This window comes from Schistocerca gregaria, chromosome 5, assembly GCF_023897955.1.
Source record: "Schistocerca gregaria isolate iqSchGreg1 chromosome 5, iqSchGreg1.2, whole genome shotgun sequence".
NCBI classification, from domain to species: Eukaryota; Metazoa; Arthropoda; class Insecta; order Orthoptera; family Acrididae; genus Schistocerca; species Schistocerca gregaria.
The window spans coordinates 197,762,431-197,783,316 of NC_064924.1; the positions used below are offsets into that span (position 1 = coordinate 197,762,431).

A 20,886-nucleotide genomic window follows, 5' to 3' on the forward strand; every position below is an offset into this window, starting at 1 on the left:
AAAATGGTTATTATATGTAACTGGCAACTGTATGAATCTCTCATTTGAGTACTATGTCTGACATTTAATTACTCTAAGCAAACGTTTGCTTACTAAAGATCAGTTACTGCTTCTTCTACTATTGTCAACATTTATAACTTTTATCCCTTATTTAAGTATCATTTGTCTCATTAGTCAGTTCCAATAATGACAATGCATCTTCTGTGTCACTGTCTTTATATGGTAAAGTCTTTTCCTCGTATGTCATTGGTACAATACTGCCTGCAGCTCCTCTCCCTCTCTGTTTCCACCTCTCTCTCCATCACTCTGTCCGTCTCATCAAACCACCTCTGACTGTTTCCTCCTCCCCCTCCCCCTCTATCTGTTTATCTCCAACTACCTGTATCTCTGTCCATCCCCTCCTCACCCCTTTCTGTCTTCTCCTCCCCTCTTTGTCACCATTTCCTCAATCTCTCTCTGTACATCTCCTCCCCCTCCCTCTTCATGGTGTCCACCTTCTCTTTCTCCAGACTTTCTGTCTGTCTTCTCTTCCCCCCTTTCTGTCCTTCTCCTCCCTGTCCCAACCCTCCTTCCCCTTCTCTTTATACTAACCCTCTTGCCTCCCTCTTTCCCTATCTACCCCTCCATTCAAGCTGATACTACTCCAACACAACATGCCTATCATGCTGTGCAGCCTATACATTAAGGTCTGAAAAACCTTTCTTGCTCCTGAAATATCAGCTTCCATCAAATCAGGTCAATAATGCAGGCTGATAATATTCCATCTCAGCATGACTGCTGTGCAGGGCAGCCTACATGAACCACTTTTTGCCCCGAACTGCCCTGCAAATCAGGTTAGTCAGATAGACAATATTCTTCATACACAATAAGCACATCATGCAGGACAGCCTACACGCTAACAGCTGAAAGAAAACACGTTTTTACCCATATCTCCACTCCTACTGATACTTGTGAGGCCTGCTGATTCTGTGCCAAATTTGGCTGAAATTGATCCATGGGTTTGGGAGGAGATCCCAGATTTACACACACTCATACACTCTGCTTTCTCTATACAACAGATCAGCTAATAATTTTCTGTGTACATCTAATAGATTCATGTTCATGTTTCATAAATTCTGTAACAGATTTATTTTCTTCTTAGAGATCTGTGAGGCCAGAATACATTATCTTTTTATATAAATTAAAATGTGACCAAGATTGTTTTTTCTTGCTGTTATGAATATGTGGTCAGTTACGGCAATTTAGTTTCCATACTTGTCCAAAATAATCCATGGGACTTCTTCCTATCCCCAATGTCAAAGGAGCCGTGAAAAGATGATATATATTTTGCCAACACTGAAGAGATACACATGTAACTGCTGTAAGAGCCAAACTCCATTCAACATATTGTGTTCCAGAAATGCTTTTAAGACTGGGTAAAGAACTGTATTATATCTCATGGGAAGTACTTTCAACATAAATGTTGATGAATGAATAAAGATCGCAGAATTCTGTGGGTTTTTATTAATTAAAAAAATGGTTCAAATGGCACTGAGCATTATGGGACTTAACATCTGTGGTCATCAGTCCCCTAGAACTCAGAACTACTTAAACCTAACTAACCTAAGGACAACACACACATCCATGCCCGAGGTAGGATTCGAACCTGTGACTGTAGCGGTCATGCGGTTCCAGACTGAAGCGCCTAGAACTGCATGACCGGCTTTGAATTAAACTTCATGTAATAGCTTTCGTTCTGATCCATGTAATGGGGATGCTATAAGCAGAGGCTACCTTCTGACTTTTCTAGAGGGTTAGGTAGTCTGGAGTACTTAGTTATACACCTAACGCATTACCCATGGGCCTGAGAAATGAATTTCTACTTCATTCTTCACAGACGACTCATCACGTGGACAACTGCATGATTTGCTGAGTATACAGCAGAAAATTAATTTTATGACTTTGCTTTCTTTTACCTCTGCTAGTGCTGCAAGGAACCATTCTAATTTACAAATGGTTGTCCATTTTTCGATTTTCATATAGGTACACTTCTTCTGAATGACCTGACTGTATAGAAGTCCTGGATACAAACTGATGATTAATCAAATTGGATCAAATGTCAATAACAGCTCAGAAATAAAATGACGTGCTCAGTGAAGGAATGCAAAATGAGAGTCTTCATTTCGTGTATGCCTGGGACACAATATGGAGTGACTGTAAGGTACGTGTAGATGTTTTTTGCATCTAAATTATTATTTAGATTTATTATTTAATCTTAATTTATTCAGTCTTTGTGGGAAATGTTGTAGGTCTTGAAAATTTTATCAGTCTGTGGCTGGGAAAGTACAAAATTTCATCTTTTAACTGTTGCTATATGTGCAGCTGCAGCTATGAACAAGATGAACAGTAAGTTATTTTATCACAAATTATAGACTACCTTGTTGTTAATCATGCCAAGATATTCTCTAGCTATATAAACTGCTTTACTAATTCAACATTTAATATACATTCAGAATAAAAGAGCAACAGACAAATTATGAGCTACATTCAGAAAGTAAATGTACTAGGTTTTTATATTTATTTTTCTTTTACAAGAAATGTATTTTAAATAATATTACAGGATATTGTTGGTATATTTGTTGACTGTTTCTTCATATAACTGCCACCCATTCAATGCATATGGTAAGTTGTGCAGAAGCTTCTTTATCCCCTCTTCAAAGAACTCTCCTACCAGCTCCTTTCCCCTATACAGAAACTCTTTCTGCACCTACTCGTCAGTTAAAAATTTAATTCCACTTACAGTGTGGTCCCAAATCTTAATTTTCCAAGTCAAGATTTTTTTGCTGGTTAAAATATTGATTTTCCAAGTTGTCATGTGACATGTTTATGTAAATGAAGTTAACAAACATACTGTGCTGGAAACAACAAGTAACATATATTAAAAATATATGTTACATTATAATGTAAAACACGTAGCCTACAGTTTGGTCAACTAAGTCAAGTTTGAACAGTTGTGGGAGGCTGCACATTATAATGTGAAATGATTATATTAGAAATTCATTCATTTATACAACAGTGTTGGTTCATTTAAGCTATACTTTTTGTGATCATCTGATGATTTAAACAGTCAGTGCGTGACAGAATCAATAAACGGCACACACACTAAAATGCAAAATCACTTCTCAGGAACTAATGGCAGTAAAATGTTGCATTTCATACTGAAAGAATACTTGAATTTTTACTTAGCACACACACACACAGAGAGAGAGAGAGAGAGAGAGAGAGAGAGAGAGAGAGAGAGAGACTTGACACATCATTTTCGAAATAGTATTTGGAACCCTACTGCATTTCGTATGACATATTAAACTTTCAAGAGACGAACAGTTATTTTTTTGTTTCAGTTTTTCATTTTTTTTCCCAACTATAATATTAAAACATCCATCTAGTCAAACCAGTTTTGTCCTGCAAAACTCTGATACCACATCAACGTATTTTAATGCCTCAATGTGCGTAATAACATGTAGGACTAATGAAGAACGTTGGAAGTTTAGAGTTCTGGAATTCAGAGGAGATGGAATGGGGAAAAAATTTTATAAACAACAGAAGTGTAGGATTCAGCATAACAGACTGCCCACCTTTAACACATGCATTGCCAGTGCATGCTCATTGGTGCATTTTTAATGGAAACATCATTTTGTTCTAATTAAGATGCTTGATTTTTTTTCTTATGGTTTTAAAAGACATTGAAATATACACAAATGATCTGCAAACCACATAATTGAGAGGTTGCTATACTTGTGTAACTTTATACATTGTTTCCTTTTTATCAATTTCAATAATATTTTATAAAAATATACTTAACATATATAAACATGTACCTATATTTCACAAACATAAGGAAATTGTGCTTTTGGCTCCATAAATAACAATTTTACAAACAAATAACTTGGAACATTTATAAAGTATAATAATTTACATTTTATTATGAAAACTATGTCTTAAACCAATAAAAATAGTTAGATGAAAGCTACTTTCTCAAATGTTCAATTTCTGCTGTAGTTTTAGCTGCTTCAGTCAACATTTTCGTTTTCTTAGATTGTAGTATCTTAGTTTCAGATTGCATTCTTTTTCTGTCAAAATCTTGTTCTTGTTGTTTACACAAAGCCAGAATTAAACTTTTGTCGACTTCAAATTGTCAACATATCTAACATCATGGACCGCAGCATTAATATGTCTTTGAGCAACATTGTTTTCAGACTGTTTCTCAACAATATAATCAGGATTTACTGAAAAATCTCGTTCGAAAACAGCTGCTTCATGCAAAAGTATTAAAATGATTTTGAGAAACTCTACAAAATTATAACATTCTTTTTCTAACAATTTAACTATGTTCATCCAATATTCATCCAAACGAGTTTCACTTCTTTTGTACCACCTATTTCTTCTTTAAATGAGCATTGTTACAAACATTGACAAATTCTTCTTTAACACAATTTGCTTTTACACCAGATAACATTTCATCAGACACGAGAATTTCGAGGCACAATATCAATCATTTTACAGCCATCTCTTGATTTAATGCTACTGAAGGGGCCAAGCATGAAATGGCAGGTGTAAGTTCACATTTCTGTGGTGATCTTTCGAGTAGATTTTGTATCATGGCAATAACACAAGAACGCATTTCTTCTGTAAACCTCAAGATGTCAGTCAGGTCCTTACACTTTCCTCAGCGCATCTTGTATAGTAAAATCCTATACAAAACATTGCACAGTGACGAGATTCTTCTTATCCTTTATGTCGAGTTTCATGTGGCATTTTTCGTTTGCCAAAATGGTTGATCTGACAATTTGCTGCATAAAGGTGTGGTAAGAGTGAACAATGCGTTGTACAAAAGAGGAGCCATAGATACATCACTTTGGAATCACATTAAAAGTCTCTAAATAGACCTACAGTTGCAGGAAAAGAAGCCAATTTTCGACCTAACAACCAACTGCTACAGATACAGTTTTAAAATTCACAGAATTAGACTTTTATTTTAAGCCAGTTGAGAAACATAATTTCTTCGATGTGGAATAATTTTTAAAATTCGCTTGGCCTCATTTGCATTTTCGATCTGTCTTCTGCAAGAGAATTGCAAATGAAAATCTAAGGGGGCTCAATATTACTTATATTGATTTAATCGTGCAGGCAAATTGATGGAGCAAACAAAATAACGCTCTTAAAAATTGTGCAATTTCCCAATTTGTTTGTGATGTGCCAGTTTTAAATGTAATGTGATGTGCCAGTTTTAAAAGCTCCATGAACTACATGCACGCTGCAACTACCTAACTGTGAGAGTTACAGTTTTTCAGAAATTTATTTTAGCTCGTTATTCAAGTCCTTTCAAATTCTGAAATTTGTGTTTCGTCCATTCATCGACAACTGCAAAATTTTTATAACATTCAGTAAACTGGAAGATCCTTTCAAAACATCTTGTACCTAAGTCGATGGCACTTGTGCGTTGTATAAATACAGTCAAAATATCAGGTTGAAACCTGTGACTTATTTCGAAGCCAAAATCTAACATTTATTTACCTATTTATTTATTGAGCCATTGGTAGACATTTTAAAGTGTATGGTTGTTGTCAGTTTGTGTACATTCACATATTTATACAATTTTATGATACATGACGCTAAATATTGTGAGAAGTAAGTTATTTACAATCGTTTTTGCTCCTTATCAAAACAGCACATACAGTTAAATATTGTGAGACAAAAGTTATTTACCATCATTTTTACTAAAGAATTCACTTACAGTGTAAAAACAGCGTTCCTGGAAATATAATTTAAGATTTTCCTAAAACATTACATGCTACCTGTTTCTTTTATTTTCTGTGGCACTTTATTATACAGTTTTATATCTTCAGACAAGCAACTATTTTGCGTCTTATATTTATTTTCCCTGTCTAGGTGATGACAATGACTTGTTCTTGTACCATAGTTAAGAAAACTGCTATTTGTATTACAATTTTCTATATTTTTGTTGACATACACTATGGTTTGGAATATAAATTCACAAGGAAAAGTTATAATTTCTAACACTTTGAGAAGTTCTCTACAGTGAACCCATTTACTGCTTTCTGTTGTAATTCTTACTTTTGCATTTTAAATACTATTCGTAAATTCTGAGCACTGTTTCCCCAAAACATTATACCATAACTGATTACTGAATGAACATAAATAAAGTATACAGTTCTCAAACATTCTTCACCACATGCAGATGCAAGGTCTCTAAGTGCATAACATGTTGTTGATATCTTTTCCATGAGTTTCGTAGCACGTTCATTGCACTTTATTTGGCTGTCAATATGCAACCCTAAGAATTTTGTTGTAGGTAAGTCATCTATGGACATGTTGTCTAGTTTCAAACTAAGGCACTTTGTTTCCTATTCATTCTAAAGCATATTGTATTTGTTTTCTTTATGTTCAAGGTTATTTTGTTTACCTGTGACCATTTGTAGCCATCCTTCAGCACGTCAACAGAATTTTCCAGCATTTTTCCTGGTGTTTTACTGGTTCAAAAAAGGCTCTGAGCACTAAGGGACTCAACATTTGTGGTCATCAGCCCCCTAGAACTTAGAACTACTTAACCCTGACTAACCTAAGGACATCACACACACCCATGCCAAAGGCAGGATTCGAACCTGCGACTGTAGTGGTAGTGCAGTTCAAGATTGAAGCGCCTAGAACCTCTCGGCCACAACGGCTGTCTCTTACTGGTGATTAATATGTCATCAGCAAACAATATCTTCTGTCCAAGGCTGATATATTGCGGGAAATCATTCGCATATACCAGAAACAATACCGGGCCCAGTACACTTCCTTGGAAGACTCCAATAGTGATAAATTGTAGATAAATGTCAATTTGTGTTTTTCGAGAAACAGTGTTTAAACTCTGATCAAATTCAAGAACAACATTGTTTAATCATGTCAATAGGTCTGCCATGAACATATGGAGCAATACCATAACAATACACTATGCAATTTTTGTTATTTGCAACTGCATTTTTGCTTCAAATGGCTCTGAGCACTATGGGACTTAACATCTGTGGTCATCAGTCCCCTAGAACTTAGAACTACTTAAACCTAACTAACCTAAGGACATCACACACATCCATGCCCAAGGCAGGATTCGAACCTGCGACCGTAGCATTGCACGCATTTTTGCCACAATTCGACTATCTAGAAACATTTCCAGAAATGACAATATGCAAGCAGCAGAACATCGAATTACAAATGTAAGTAACATAATATTTCAGCTCTTGTGACATTTTCTGATAATAAAAATGACTGCACTCACGATTGTTTAGATGGCCATTTTTTTTAAGTTGAAAATGTCACTCTTCCTTCTGTGGTACCAGTTGCCTTGGAAGAATTGCTAGATGCTGAAATTCCTGTAAAATTTAAGCAGTGTTTAACTTATCCTATTGCATAACACCAAGTATGTGCTAGAATGCATAAATATAAGCTCCCTTAGTCTTAGGAGATTATATGGGTGAATTAATGATTATTATGCTACAATCCTCTTGTTTTAGTGGATCATGTATATCATGACTTCATCCATTGTTAAATGCTGTAGTGTGGTACTAACTGATGGAGACGCTTTAAGAACTGGTAAAATTTAATTTATTTCCTTTATCACGCTGCGCGAACATAAACACACTATTATTCAAACTGTGTGCCACTACTATTAAACATAGAGATAAATCCTTCGTTACGCAACCGCCTTTGGATCACGCATCCTACATCTTCCAGAGCCTCTCAACAACTGCTTCTACTTGCGACTCTGCTACACTGGGCATTGTCGCCCTCCAAAGAACAACCACTTACAGATACTGCATACCAATACCCTCACAATGACAATTAGATTTTTTGCCAATTGTTATGAAAATATTGGATTGTTGCCACAACATCTCTGTCCCAATAATAGTTCAATCCTCAATTTTTTGTTAAACTATTTTCTTAGGGTCGCTGAGAGACAATTTAAGGTGGAAAAATCTGGAAAAGAATTCTTCTATTAAAATGATATTCTAAAACTCTTCACTGCACATCATAGTTAAGTCATAAGCTGAGGCTATTTGGCATGCATTCCAGCCAATTACTTTCTGTAAAAACTGTGAAATACAGAACAAATCGTCATGGCAGACTGAATGAATTTATTTCCAAAATCAATAGAAATAATTCAAAGATCGAAACAAGGAACAGATTAACTCAATTAAAAAGAAAAAAAACTCCAAACACAATTTACGTGGTTGCGCAGAAGATAAAATACTAAAAAGGACGGGACAATAGAAATAGATCACTGCGCTTTAAGGAAAATCTGTCGTATTGTAACGGTTCATTTGTTTATGGATGTTGATGCACCTGGGAATAAAGGTTTAGAGTATAATTTTTAAAGCAAAGACAATTCTAATCAACATCTTCATTCCCTACATCGGCTCAGAGTCTTAAGGAATAGAGTTCAACAAAGATACCTACAATTCGATTATTCCTCTAAGACGATGACATCGTGGCAACAACCAAGCCTTACAAAAAATAGACTTACCTTGATCCAGTGCTTTAGGGATTGAATTTCCATTGCGTTAGGTTCTTGGTGTTGCATAAATATATTGATTGGAAAATACTTCCGTTTGTTTGTGGAAAGTTTTTGTTTTTGGCTGTTCGGATGGCTTTCCAAAGCACTTTTTCTCATTGTCGAAATATTTATCGGTGCATTGGACCAAGAGCACAATGCATTAGTTTGTAGTTTGGTGTCACGAAAAATGCATGGATAAACTGACTCGTATGTGCTCCGTTTAGGCATGTGAAGCTAGATGACATGAAACCCGTTTGGTTTTTGCACTGCTTAAACGCTTATCGTTCCATTTCGCGTTAGATTCCCACGTGCACTGGTGGATAAACATATGATATGCTTATCTTACTATTAACAATGATGTGTAAATGTGAAACAGCCGTACGTGGGAACTGCAATAGCTTCGAAACGATTGAGAAATGCGCCACAAACTAAACACGCGTCGGCGTAAGTGTATCCTCACTGTAACTCAGACAGCTATGCACATGCTCGAATCTACCAGCTTGGCAGTGACAGAAAAATTTTGCCTCTTGGGGATTCTGGCTGCTTGTACACCAAACAGCAGCCGTACTCCAAAAAGCCAGAAGCGGGAGAAGGCGCTGCTCAGGTGCGATTTCTGCTCTGCGCATGAGCGACATGCTGTCTGGCGGCATGTACTGTTTAACTAACTGCTGTTGAAGGAATATTTCAGAATCGAAGAAAACCCGCCTTCCCGCTGAATTCGTATATTTTCGTGGGTATGTTCACATCCGTTTTGGCTGACAACCAGCATGTAAAGTTATCGCTACCAAGACTACAAAAAATTGCGTTTACAATTAACACTGCCAAAGTAAAGCCATCCACATAAACTATATATAATTATTACTAACAAAACAACATACTAACTCGTGCGTAGTTTTAGGTTCAAATTATCAAAATGCTCGCAAGTGTGTGTTTCCTGGAAGAGATTTTCCAACATAGCGTCAAGCAAAAGAAAACTTACCTGTGATTAACAGATCTCATACAGGGGCGGTGTGTACGAAAGGTCTTTTAACGAAATGCGAGAATTTGGTGTACATAGGTAAAGGCTTTCATTCAAGTTGCGATCTCGCACAAACGGAAGCTCTGGTAACATCGCGTCTCTTGAACGGGTAGCGCTCATCTCACACTAGGTGAGGAGAACCCTACGTCATAGTAACGTAACGCTACGTCATCGTGGCGTAAATAACCTAAATCGACTAAATGAGTATATATCGAATTTTGCAGCTGTACCGATAACGTCAAAGCTAAATGTAAATACATGTGAACAAACGAAGTGGCAGGAGTTGTGTGATATGTTCATCCCAGCTGAATGAATTGTTAAATGTAATCCCAACAATTTGCGATGTTATTGTGTATTTCCTGAACACAATTAATGTCTGAGCGAAGGACCCCATAACGAAATAAAAAAAAATGCTTGCCATTCTTTTTAAATCCGATGAATCGTGCATAAATCGTGTGGACAGAAAAGTGAAGTAATTAATTATTAAGCTGCAATCCAAAGAATGTGGGATGTTATTGTGTGTTTCGTGAACGTAACTACGAAAGATAGTGAAATCTTTCAGACTATCTTCATGGATCTGCTCGGAAGTTCTCTCATCTCCGTTAGAGCCCAAGTTCAGAACGACGTACACGTTAGCAACACCGAACAGTAGTACAATGAAAGCACGTAAACAAATAACAATGCAGATTCAAGACGCACACATCAGTCGGTATATACAGAACGCACACAACATTTGGTGTAGACGATATTCCCGACTTTATCATAAAAAAATGTGCACCCTCCATAGTCAAGCCTTAAGTCAACATCTGCAACTGTTCACTATCAGAAGGTGTTTTCCACCCAAAATTAAAAATAGCTAAGGTTAAGCCCCTCCATAAAAAAGGGAAAAAACAGATGTATCAAATTATAGACCCATATCACTCCTATCTGGCTTTTCAAAAATAATGGAGAAAATTTACTACAAGAGGTTAATAAATTTTATAGAAAAAATAATTATTTTTCAGACTCGCAGCACGGTTTCCGTAAATCCAAATCAACTGAAACTGCCATTTTCGCATTCCTTAATGAAGCTCTAAATGCAATTGATAATAAAGAACATATTTCTGCAGTCTTTTTAGACCTCTCAAAGGCGTTTGATGTTATAAGTCACAACATCTTGCTTACAAAACTGGAATACGTAGGAATCAGGGGATTAGCCCTTGAGTGGATGAAGTCCTATCTACAAAACAGAGAGCAAATAGTAGAACTTGCATTCCAAGAAAAGAATAATGTTTACTCCTATTACTCAGAAAAACTCTGTAATAAATATGGTGTACCACAAGGATCCATACTGGGACCAGTCCTGTTTTTACTGTTTGCAAATGACCTGGAACCAACAAGCCCACATCTGAAGTACGTTAAATATGCAGATGACACAAGTCAGGGGAATAAGGGGATGGTTCAAAACATCTCAACCGAGAGCAACTTGGTGGCTAATGCTGTGTGAGGACGGGTGTTGTCATGCAACAAGTACATTTCTCATGTCAGCATTCCTCTCCTTACGTTTTAAATGCTTCTTAAGAGTTTTTTAGGGTCTCACAATATCATTATGATGGCCTCCCCCAGAAACAGAAATTTGACCAAAATGACGGCTTTTCAGTCTCAGTTAACGTCATGATATTTTTTGCCCAAAATTGTGGTTCTGAATTTTCTGGAAGATGTGAAATTGGTGTGACACCATTGTGACAACTGTCTTTTTGTCTCAAGCATGTAATAAGCCACCCAAGTTTCACCTCCAGTCACAACAGAGCTGAGAAAATCCTCACCTTCCAATTCAAGAATCTTCATCCAATGTCAACTGGAAGTCTTCATGAACAGTTTCCTTGATTTTTTGCACCAACTCATCGGTCAAAATGTAAGGTCTTCCACACCTCTTTTTATCATGAACATTGTACCACTTAAAGACAACTTTTCTGTTCATAACAAGTTTGCTATACACCATTCTGATACACTGAAAAAGTTTCAGTAGGTGTTATTTCTTCCTGTAAAATGTAAACTTTCACGGCCGGAACTGTCATGATTAATAAAATTCTTTTCCGGGCTATTATGCCGTGGTCTGATGGATTTCGCATTGTAACCCGACGTTTCGTCCCCATCTGCGGAGGACATCTTCAAGGGGGTTCGTGGCTTCTGTTAACTTCCGAAACACACACTGTCTCACTACTGACTGCAGCAAATTTTTGTTTTCGCGTGCTCCCGCGCATAGGCGTGACGTCACATGTTTTGAATACGCGAGCGCAATTGGCCGTTGTCGGTTGCCGCCGTCCGCTGTTGCTATCATCCCATGGCGGAAGACTGGTACACATCTTCTTCAGCACCGGCATCCAGATGTCATTCAATTTCACGCCCTCCTCCTTCCTATTAAAATTCCTGGGGTGTTTCATAATCTCTATAGCCTCTCTGTAAAGCCTTTCATGATATCCGGTTGTGGCTGCCAGTACTTGAGTTCTATCAAAATAAATGTGGTGGTCTCCCGACTGCAAAGCGTGTTCCGCAACAGCTGATCTATCAATCTCTCCCCTTCTACAATTGCCCTTGTGCTCTTCTAGTCCTTTTTTGACCGTTCTTTTTGTGGTACCCACATATACCTCCCCACAACTACACGGGATCCTGTAAATTCCTGCTTTTTCCAGCGGTTTACGAGCATCCTTAGCCAATCTCAGGTGTTCTTGTATCTTCCGGGTAGGTTTGTAAATCACCGCGATATTCCGTTTTTTCAATATTTTCCCTATGCGGTCAGTGGCATCCTTAATAAAAGGCAGGAAAACTTTCGATTTTGCAAGCGCTTGTGCATTGCTATGATTTTCACGCGGCGGTCTTAACGCTCTTTTTATCTCAGCAGCCGAGTAACCATTCCTGAGTAATGCATCAGTGAGGTGTTCCAGTTCCGTATCCAGTAGCCCAGGTTCACAGATGTTCCTCGCTCTATCCGCCAACGTTTTTATTATGCCTCGCTTTTGTTGTGGGTGGTGGTTCGAATCCCGGTGTAGGTAACGATCCGTGTGCGTGGGTTTCCGGTAAACTGTATGGCCTAAGGTACCATCCTGTTTCTTGTAAACTAGCACATCCAGAAAATTTAGTCTCCCTTCTGCCTCCTCCTCCATGGTAAGCTGAATCTTCGGATTCATACCGTTTAGATGTTTGTGAAAACGGCCTAGTTCCTCTCTGCCATGCCTCCACAACACAAACGTATCATCTACGTAGCGGAACCAGATATTCGGTTTTTTGTTGGCAGTTTCTAGAGCCTGCGCCTCGAATTTTTCCATGAAAAAGTTAGCTATAACCGGGCTTAAGGGGCTCCCCATTGCCACGCCATCAGTCTGTTCGTAGAACTCATCGTTCCATTTGAAATATGTGGTCGTAAGGCAATATTTAAATAGTTCTGCAATGTCGGGAGGAAAAATTCTATTCAGCTGTTGTTATTTCTTCCACGAGTAGGAAGTAGATCACAGCATTTAGCTCACACTTAGCAAGATTTGTTACAAACTTCTGCCATTCACGCTACTGGGCACATCATGAGTTTACATACTACCATGTTCCTGTAATACTCACTGTGGTCAGAAGATGTCGAACAAAGCAAATGCATTACTGAGAATTTATAATTAACTCAAACAACACAGATAAAGCCACATGGAAAACTGCAAATGACACAAATGGCAGAAAATCCAGGAATGATTCACTAACATGTATTGACACATATGAGTTGAAATAACTAATCCAAAGACTATGTGTGATGTGTTGAAAGCTCAATTTGCTAACACTGGTGACAAATTCTCCTCCTTAGTCACAGAACTTGGAAGTAATAGGGTTTGAAAACTCAGGGTTTTCACATCAGCAATGCCAGCTGAAATCAATTCCTGCTCCACTGGATTTGGTGATATATCTGACTATGTTGGAACAATTCTGTCCTAATGTACCTTCTCTATTGTGTGATATAATTAAGTGTTCATTTGAATCTAGGCTATTTCCTATACTTTTAAAGCAGTAAAAATTTTTCCAATATTTAAAAAAGTTGATAAAATGGCTATAAATTATTGCAGGTCTATATCTACCTAATCAAGTCCCTCACAGGTCATGGAAGAAACAGTGTACGATCAAGTTATAAATTTTATTGGGAAAAATATACCAAGGCATTTGATATTGTAGACCATGAACTACTATTACAGAAAATGCTAAGTTATGGGATTCAAGGCACATGCAATGATAGTTTTGATTCTATCTATAAGACAGAAAACAGAGTAATGATTGCAACACAAAATGGGTAAACTGTATAACCTAATGAACAAATTGTCAAATAAGGCATTTCAGAAGCATCAACAGTTGGCCCACATTTCTTTATAATTTTTATTAAGTTGCATTGAAAAGAGGTGTAAAGTAATCTTTGCCAATGATACAAATGTCCTCACTAATCATTTGGTACAGGAACTAAAGAAAATAACTTATGACACCAACTACAATATTATAAGTTGGCTAAACAGGAATAAACTTCTACCAAAGAAAGAGAAGACTATGTACATAAACTGCTTGACAATAAGCAGTTGACATTGACCATGCAGTCATTGACAAACCCTCATCAGCCAAGAAAAACTAACCAAATTTCTTTGTACAAGGATAGAAAACACCTTACAACATGGTACACATAAGAAAAAGCTTCTGAGCAGACTACATAGCTTTTGCTATGGTTTCAATGCCCATACCAATCTATGCCCCCCCATGAACCATGGACCTTGCCGTTGGTGGGGAGGCTTGCGTGCCTCAGCGATACAGATGGCCGTACCGTAGGTGCAACCACAACGGAGGGGTATCTGTTGAGAGGCCAGACAAACGTGTGGTTCCTGAAGAGGGGCAGCAGCCTTTTCAGTAGTTGCAGGGGCAACAGTCTGGATGATTGACTGATCTGGCCTTGCAACATTAACCAAAACGGCCTTGCTGTGCTGGTACTGCGAACGGCTGAAAGCAAGGGGAAACTACAGCCGTAATTTTTCCCGAGGACATGCAGCTTTACTGTATGATTAAATGATGATGGCATCCTCTTGGATAAAATATTCCGGAGGTAAAATAGTCCCCCATTCGGATCTCCGGGCGGGGACTACTCAAGAGGATGTCGTTATCAGGAGAAAGCAAACTGGCGTTCTACGGATCGGAGCGTGGAATGTCAGATCCCTTAATCGGGCAGGTAGGTTAGAAAATTTAAAAAGGGAAATTGATAGGTTAAAGTTAGATATAGTGGGAATTAGTGAAGTTCGGTGGCAGGAGGAACAAGACTTCTGATCAAGTGACTACAGGGTTATAAACACAAAATCAAATAGGGGTAATGCAGGAGTAGGTTTAATAATGAATAGGAAAATAGGAATGCGGGTAAGCTACTACAAACAGCATAGTGAACGCATTATTGTGGCCAAGATAGATACGGAGCCCACACCTACTACAGTAGTACAAGTTTATATGCCAACTAGCTCTGCAGATGACGAAGAAATTGAAGAAATGTACGATGAAATAAAAGAAATTATTCAGATAGTGAAGGGAGACGAAAATTTAATAGTAATGGGTGACTGGAATTTGAGTGTAGGAAAAGGGAGAGAAGGAAACATAGTAGGTGAATATGGATTGGGGCTAAGAAATGAAAGAGGAAGCCGCCTAGTAGAATTTTGCACAGAGCACAACTTAATCATAGCTAACACTTGGTTTAAGAATCATGAAAGAAGGTTGTATACGTGGAAGAACCCTGGAGATACTAAAAGGTATCAGATAGATTATATAATGGTAAGACAGAGATTTAGGAACCAGGTTTTAAGTTGTAAGACATTTCCAGGGGCAGATGTGGACTCTGACCACAATCTATTGGTTATGACCTGTAGATTAAAACTGAAGAAACTGCAAAAATGTGGGAAATTAAGGAGATGGGACCTGGATAAACTGAAAGAACCAGAGGTTGTACAGAGTTTCAGGGAGAGCATAAGGGAACAATTGACAGGAATAGGGGAAAAAAATACAGTAGAAGAAGAATGGGTAGCTCTGAGGGATGTAGTAGTGAAGGCAGCAGAGGATAAAGTAGGTACAAAGACGAGGGCTGCTAGAAATCCTTGGGTAACAGAAGAAATATTGAATTTAATTGATGAAAGGAGAAAATATAAAAATGCAGTAAATGAAGCAGGCAAAAAGGAATACAAACGTCTCAAAAATGAGATTGACAGGAAGTGCAAAATGGCTAAACAGGGATGGCTAGAGGACAAATGTAAGGATGTAGAAGCTTATCTCACTAGGGGTAAGATAGATACTGCCTACAGGAAAATTAAAGAGACCTTTGGAGAGAAGAGAACCACGTGTATGAATATTAAGAGCTCAGATGGCAGCCCAGTTCTAAGCAAAGAAGGGAAGGCAGAAAGGTGGAAGGAGTATATAGAAGGTTTATACAAGGGCGATGTACTTGAGGACAATATTATGGAAATGGAAGAGGATGTAGATGAAGACGAAATGGGAGATACGATACTGCGTGAAGAGTTTGACAGAGCACTGAAAGACCTGAGTTGAAACAAGGCCCCCGGAGTAGACAACATTCCATTAGAACTACTGACGGCCTTGGGACAACCAGTCCTGACAAAACTCTACCAGCTGGTGAGCAAGATGTATGAGACAGGCGAAATACCCTCAGACTTCAAGAAGAATATAATAATTCCAATCCCAAAGAAAGCAGGTGCTGACAGATGTGAAAATTACCGAACTATCAGTTTAATAAGCCACGGCTGCAAAATACTAACGCGAATTCTTTACAGACGAATGGAAAAACTGGTAGATGCAGACCTCGGGGAGGATCAGTTTGGATCCCGTCGAAATGTTGGAACACTTGAGGCAATACTGACCTTACGACTTATCTTAGAAGAAAGATTAAGAAAAGGCAAACCTACGTTTCTAGCATTTGTAGACTTAGAGAAAGCTTTTGACAATGTTGACTGGAATACTCTTTTTCAAATTCTAAAGGTGGCAGGGGTAAAATACAGGGAGCGAAAGGCTATTTATAATTTGTACAGAAACCAGATGGCAGTCATAAGAGTCGAGGGGCATGAAAGGGAAGCAGTGGTTGGGAAAGGAGTGAGACAGGGTTGTAGCCTCTCCCCGATGTTATTCAATCTGTATATTGAGCAAGCAGTAAAGGAAACAAAAGAAAAATTTGGAGTAGGTATTAAAATTCATGGAGACGAAGTAAAAACTTTGAGGTTCGCCGATGACATTGTAATTCTGTCAGAGACGGCAAAGGACTTGGAAGAGCAGTTGAATGGAATGGACAGTGTCTTGAAAGGAGGATATAAGATGAACATTAACAAAAGCAAAACGAGGATAATGGAATGTAGTCAAATTAAATCGGGTGATGCTGAGGGAATTAGATTAGGAAATGAGACACTTAAAGTAGTAAAGGAGTTTTGCTATTTAGGAAGTAAAATAACTGATGATGGTCGAAGTAGAGAGGATATAAAATGTAGACTGGCAATGGCAAGGAAAGCGTTTCTGAAGAAGAGAAATTTGTTAACATCGAATATAGATTTATGTATCAGGAAGTCGTTTCTGAAAGTATTTGTTTGGAGTGTAGCCATGTATGGAAGTGAAACATGGACGATAACTAGTTTGGACAAGAAGAGAATAGAAGCTTTCGAAATGTGGTGCTACAGAAGAATACTGAAGATAAGGTGGATAGAGCACGTAACTAATGAGGAGGTATTGAATAGGATTGGGGAGAAGAGAAGTTTGTGGCACAACTTGACTAGAAGAAGGGATCGGTTGGTAGGACATGTTTTGAGGCATCAAGGGATCACAAATTTAGCATTGGAGGGCAGCGTGGAGGGTAAAAATCGTAGAGGGAGACCGAGAGATGAGTACACTAAGCAGATTCAGAAAGATGTAGGTTGCAGTAGGTACTGGGAGATGAAGCAGCTTGCACAGGATAGAGTAGCATGGAGAGCTGCATCAAACCAGTCTCAGGACTGAAGACAACAACAACAACAACAACAACCAATCTATGACATTGAAATACCCAAAACAGTGTAATTTCCATGTGCACACACACCTCATCATATACTAGATCACTCTGTGGGATGAAGAAACAAAAAAATAATCATCATGCAGAAAATAATTGTTAACACAACTACATGTTTGGTATACATATTGGGCACATCTGCCCCACTCCTCCTCACCCTTTGTGTCCACCTCTACCTCCTCCCCTCCCTTTCATCGCTCTATTCACCTCATCTTCCCGTCTCTATCAGTTCACCTTCTCCTCCAAGCCCCTCTCCCTTCATTTCCTTCTCCCCCTCTCTCTATCCATCACCTCCTCCTCTCTCTGTCCGTGCATTCCTCCTCCCTCTGTCTCTGTCCATCTCCTCCTCCCCATCTCGCTGCTCATTTTCTTTTCCCCCCTTCCTCTCTCTCTGTCCATCTCTCCCTCCACTCTCTCCACATGTACTCCTTCTCCCTGTCACTCTGGCAATGTCCCCCTCCATATCCAATTTTAGTCATGTCATGCAACCTCTTAAGGAAACAGTGTTCAGGGCTGGAAAGAAAAGGTAATTTGCACTCAGTATCTCTGCCAGAAAGCCTCATCTGAGATGTTGAAGAAGCTTTGCCTCTGGTTTTTGAGCGTGCAGAAGGCAGTCGTATACAATTTGTCACTCAAGTCGGAAACAATGATGTCCATTGCTTGGGTCCTGAGACCATCCTCAGTTCATATGTGCAGATGGCAGAAGTGGTGAACGCTGCTGGCTTCGCCCATGGATTACAAACAGAGCTTGTAGTTTGCAGCATTATTTCCAGAGTTAATTGATGTCCTTTGGTTTGGAGCCGTGTGGAAAGTTTCAACCAAAGGCTTCATTGGTTCCGTGACAGTCTTGGCTGCAGAATTTTGGATCTGTGTTATTAAACAGAGAATTGTAGGACTCCACTAGATAGGTCAGTTGTGCACTATACAAAGTGAGCAGCTACTTGGGTGGCAGAGTACATGTGGTGTGCTGGAAGTTTTTTAGACTGGGTGGTAATTTGAGGTACTCAGATGAACACTTGCCTGTCAACATGCAGAAAGTGAAATCAGACCACATTTAGAGTAAAGACACTTCAACTGTCAAAATTTTATCAGTAAATTTTCAAAGTATTTGTAATAAAGTTCCCAGATTGACAACTCTCCAGGAAATTGTCACACTCAAATTATTCTCGAGATCAAGAGCTGGCTGAAACCCAATATAGAGAGCTCTGAAATTTTAGCATGCCATTGAACAAATACCAGAGAGACAGATTGGATGCCTTAGGAAGGTGTGTGTCCACTGCAGTCGACAAGAATATTGTCAGTTTTGAGTGTGACTGTGAAGTTATCTGGATGCATTTAACAGATTTAGGTGAAATCAAGTTAATTGTTGGAGGATTTTATCAGTCATCCAATTCTGCCGCGACAATTGTACAGGGTGTTACAAAAAGGTACGGCCAAACTTTCAGGAAACATTCCTCACACACAAATAAAGAAACGATGTTATGTGGACATGTGTCCGGAAACGCTTAATTTCCATGTTAGAGCTCATTTTAGTTTCGTCGGTATGTACTGTACTTCCTCGATTCACCGCCAGTTGGCCCAATTGAAGGAAGGTAATTTTGCAATTGTGCAATCACTGGGAAAAAGTGAAGGTGACTCCTGTGTATCAGAGGGATCAAAGAACTGACCCACATAATTACAGACCAATATCCTTAATATTGGTTTGCTGCAGAATTCTTGAACACATTGTCAGTACACAAATCAGCATGGTTTTAGGAAGCATCACTCATGTGAAACTCATATTGCCATTTTCTCATGATATACTGCCAACTATGGATAAAGGGCAACAGGCAGAGTCCACATCCCTAGACTTCTGAAAAGTATTAGCAATGTGTCCCAATGCAGGCTATTAGCACATAAGAGCATGTGAAATAGGTTCCCAGAAGAGTGTCCTGAAGACTTCTTAGGTAATAAGACCCAATACACTGTCCTCAACAACGAGCATTCATCAGAGCAAGGGTATCATCAGGAATGACCCTGGGATGTGTGATAGGTCTGCTATTATTCTCAGGATACATATATTATCTGACAGACAGGGTGAGCAGCAATCTGCAGCTGTTTGTTGATGATGCTGTGGTGTACAGAAAAGTGCTGTCATTGCATGACTTTAGGAGGGTACAAGATGACTTGGACAAAATTTCTGGTTGGAGTGATAAATGGTACCTAGATATAAATGTAGAAAAATGTAGGTTAATGTAGATGAATAGGAAAAACAAACAAATGATGATTAGATACAACATTAGTAGTGTCCCACTTGACGCAGTCACATCATTTAAATATCTGGGCAGAAAAGTGGAAAGGGATATGGAATAGAATGAGACTTTGAGGATTGTGATAAGGAAGGCGAATGGTTGAATTTGGTTTATTGAATGAGTTTTAGGAAACTATGTCTCATCTGTGAAAGAAACCAAATATAAGACACTAGTGTGATCCATTCTCGAGTACTGCTGAAGTGTTTGGGACCCCCCACCAGGTCAGATTAAAGGAAGACATTGAAGGAGTTCAGACGCAAGCTGCTAGATTTTTTATCAATAGGTTCAATCAACGTGCAAGTATTATGGTGATGCTGCAGGGGCTTCAATGGGAATCCCTGGAAGGAAGGTGTCATTCTTTTAGTGGCATGCTATTCAAAAATTTAGAGAACCGGCATTTGACACTGACTGCAGTTGATTCTCTTACCATCAATGTACTTTTTGGGCCATGGAAATAAGATAAGAGAACTTAGCACTCATATGGAGGCATACAGACAGTTGTTTTTCTCTCAATTTCTTTGTGAGTGGAACATTGATGGAAATGACTAGCAACTGTAAAATGTACCCTCCACCACACACCATACGGTGGCTTGCATTGTTTGTAGACAGATGTACGAGGGTGAGTCAAATGAAAACATTAAATATTTTTTCAAATATTATTTATTGTACAGAAGTGGTACAAAGCTGTATAACTTTTCAACATAGTCTCCCCCACGGTCAATGCAAGTCCTCCAGAACTTACAAAATGCACAAATTCCTTTAGAAAAAAAATTCTTTTGGTAGTCTGCGCAACCACTCATGCACCGTGTGGCGTACCTCTTCATCAGAACAGAACTTCTTTCCTCCCATTGCTTCTTTGGGTGGTCCAAACATAAGGAAATCACTTGGGGGCAAGGTCTGGTGAGTATGGTGGATG

General features: G+C 38.6%; 1 protein-coding gene across 3 annotated transcripts in view; it reads left to right on the plus strand.

Moving 5' to 3' along the window:
- LOC126272612 (uncharacterized) overlaps nucleotides 1-20,886 on the plus strand; it is a 62,582-nt gene that overhangs the window by 34,389 nt on the left and 7,307 nt on the right. For 2 of the 3 annotated variants that reach the window (XM_049975557.1, XM_049975558.1), the window contains exons 2-3: nucleotides 2,023-2,200; nucleotides 2,289-2,385. In XM_049975557.1, the coding sequence (XP_049831514.1) occupies nucleotides 2,141-2,200; nucleotides 2,289-2,385 (157 nt within the window). In that variant the 5' untranslated portion in view covers nucleotides 2,023-2,140. Of the gene's footprint in view, nucleotides 1-2,022; nucleotides 2,201-2,288; nucleotides 2,386-20,886 lie in introns of those variants that run through there. The other variant, XR_007549248.1, reaches the window with a different exon arrangement.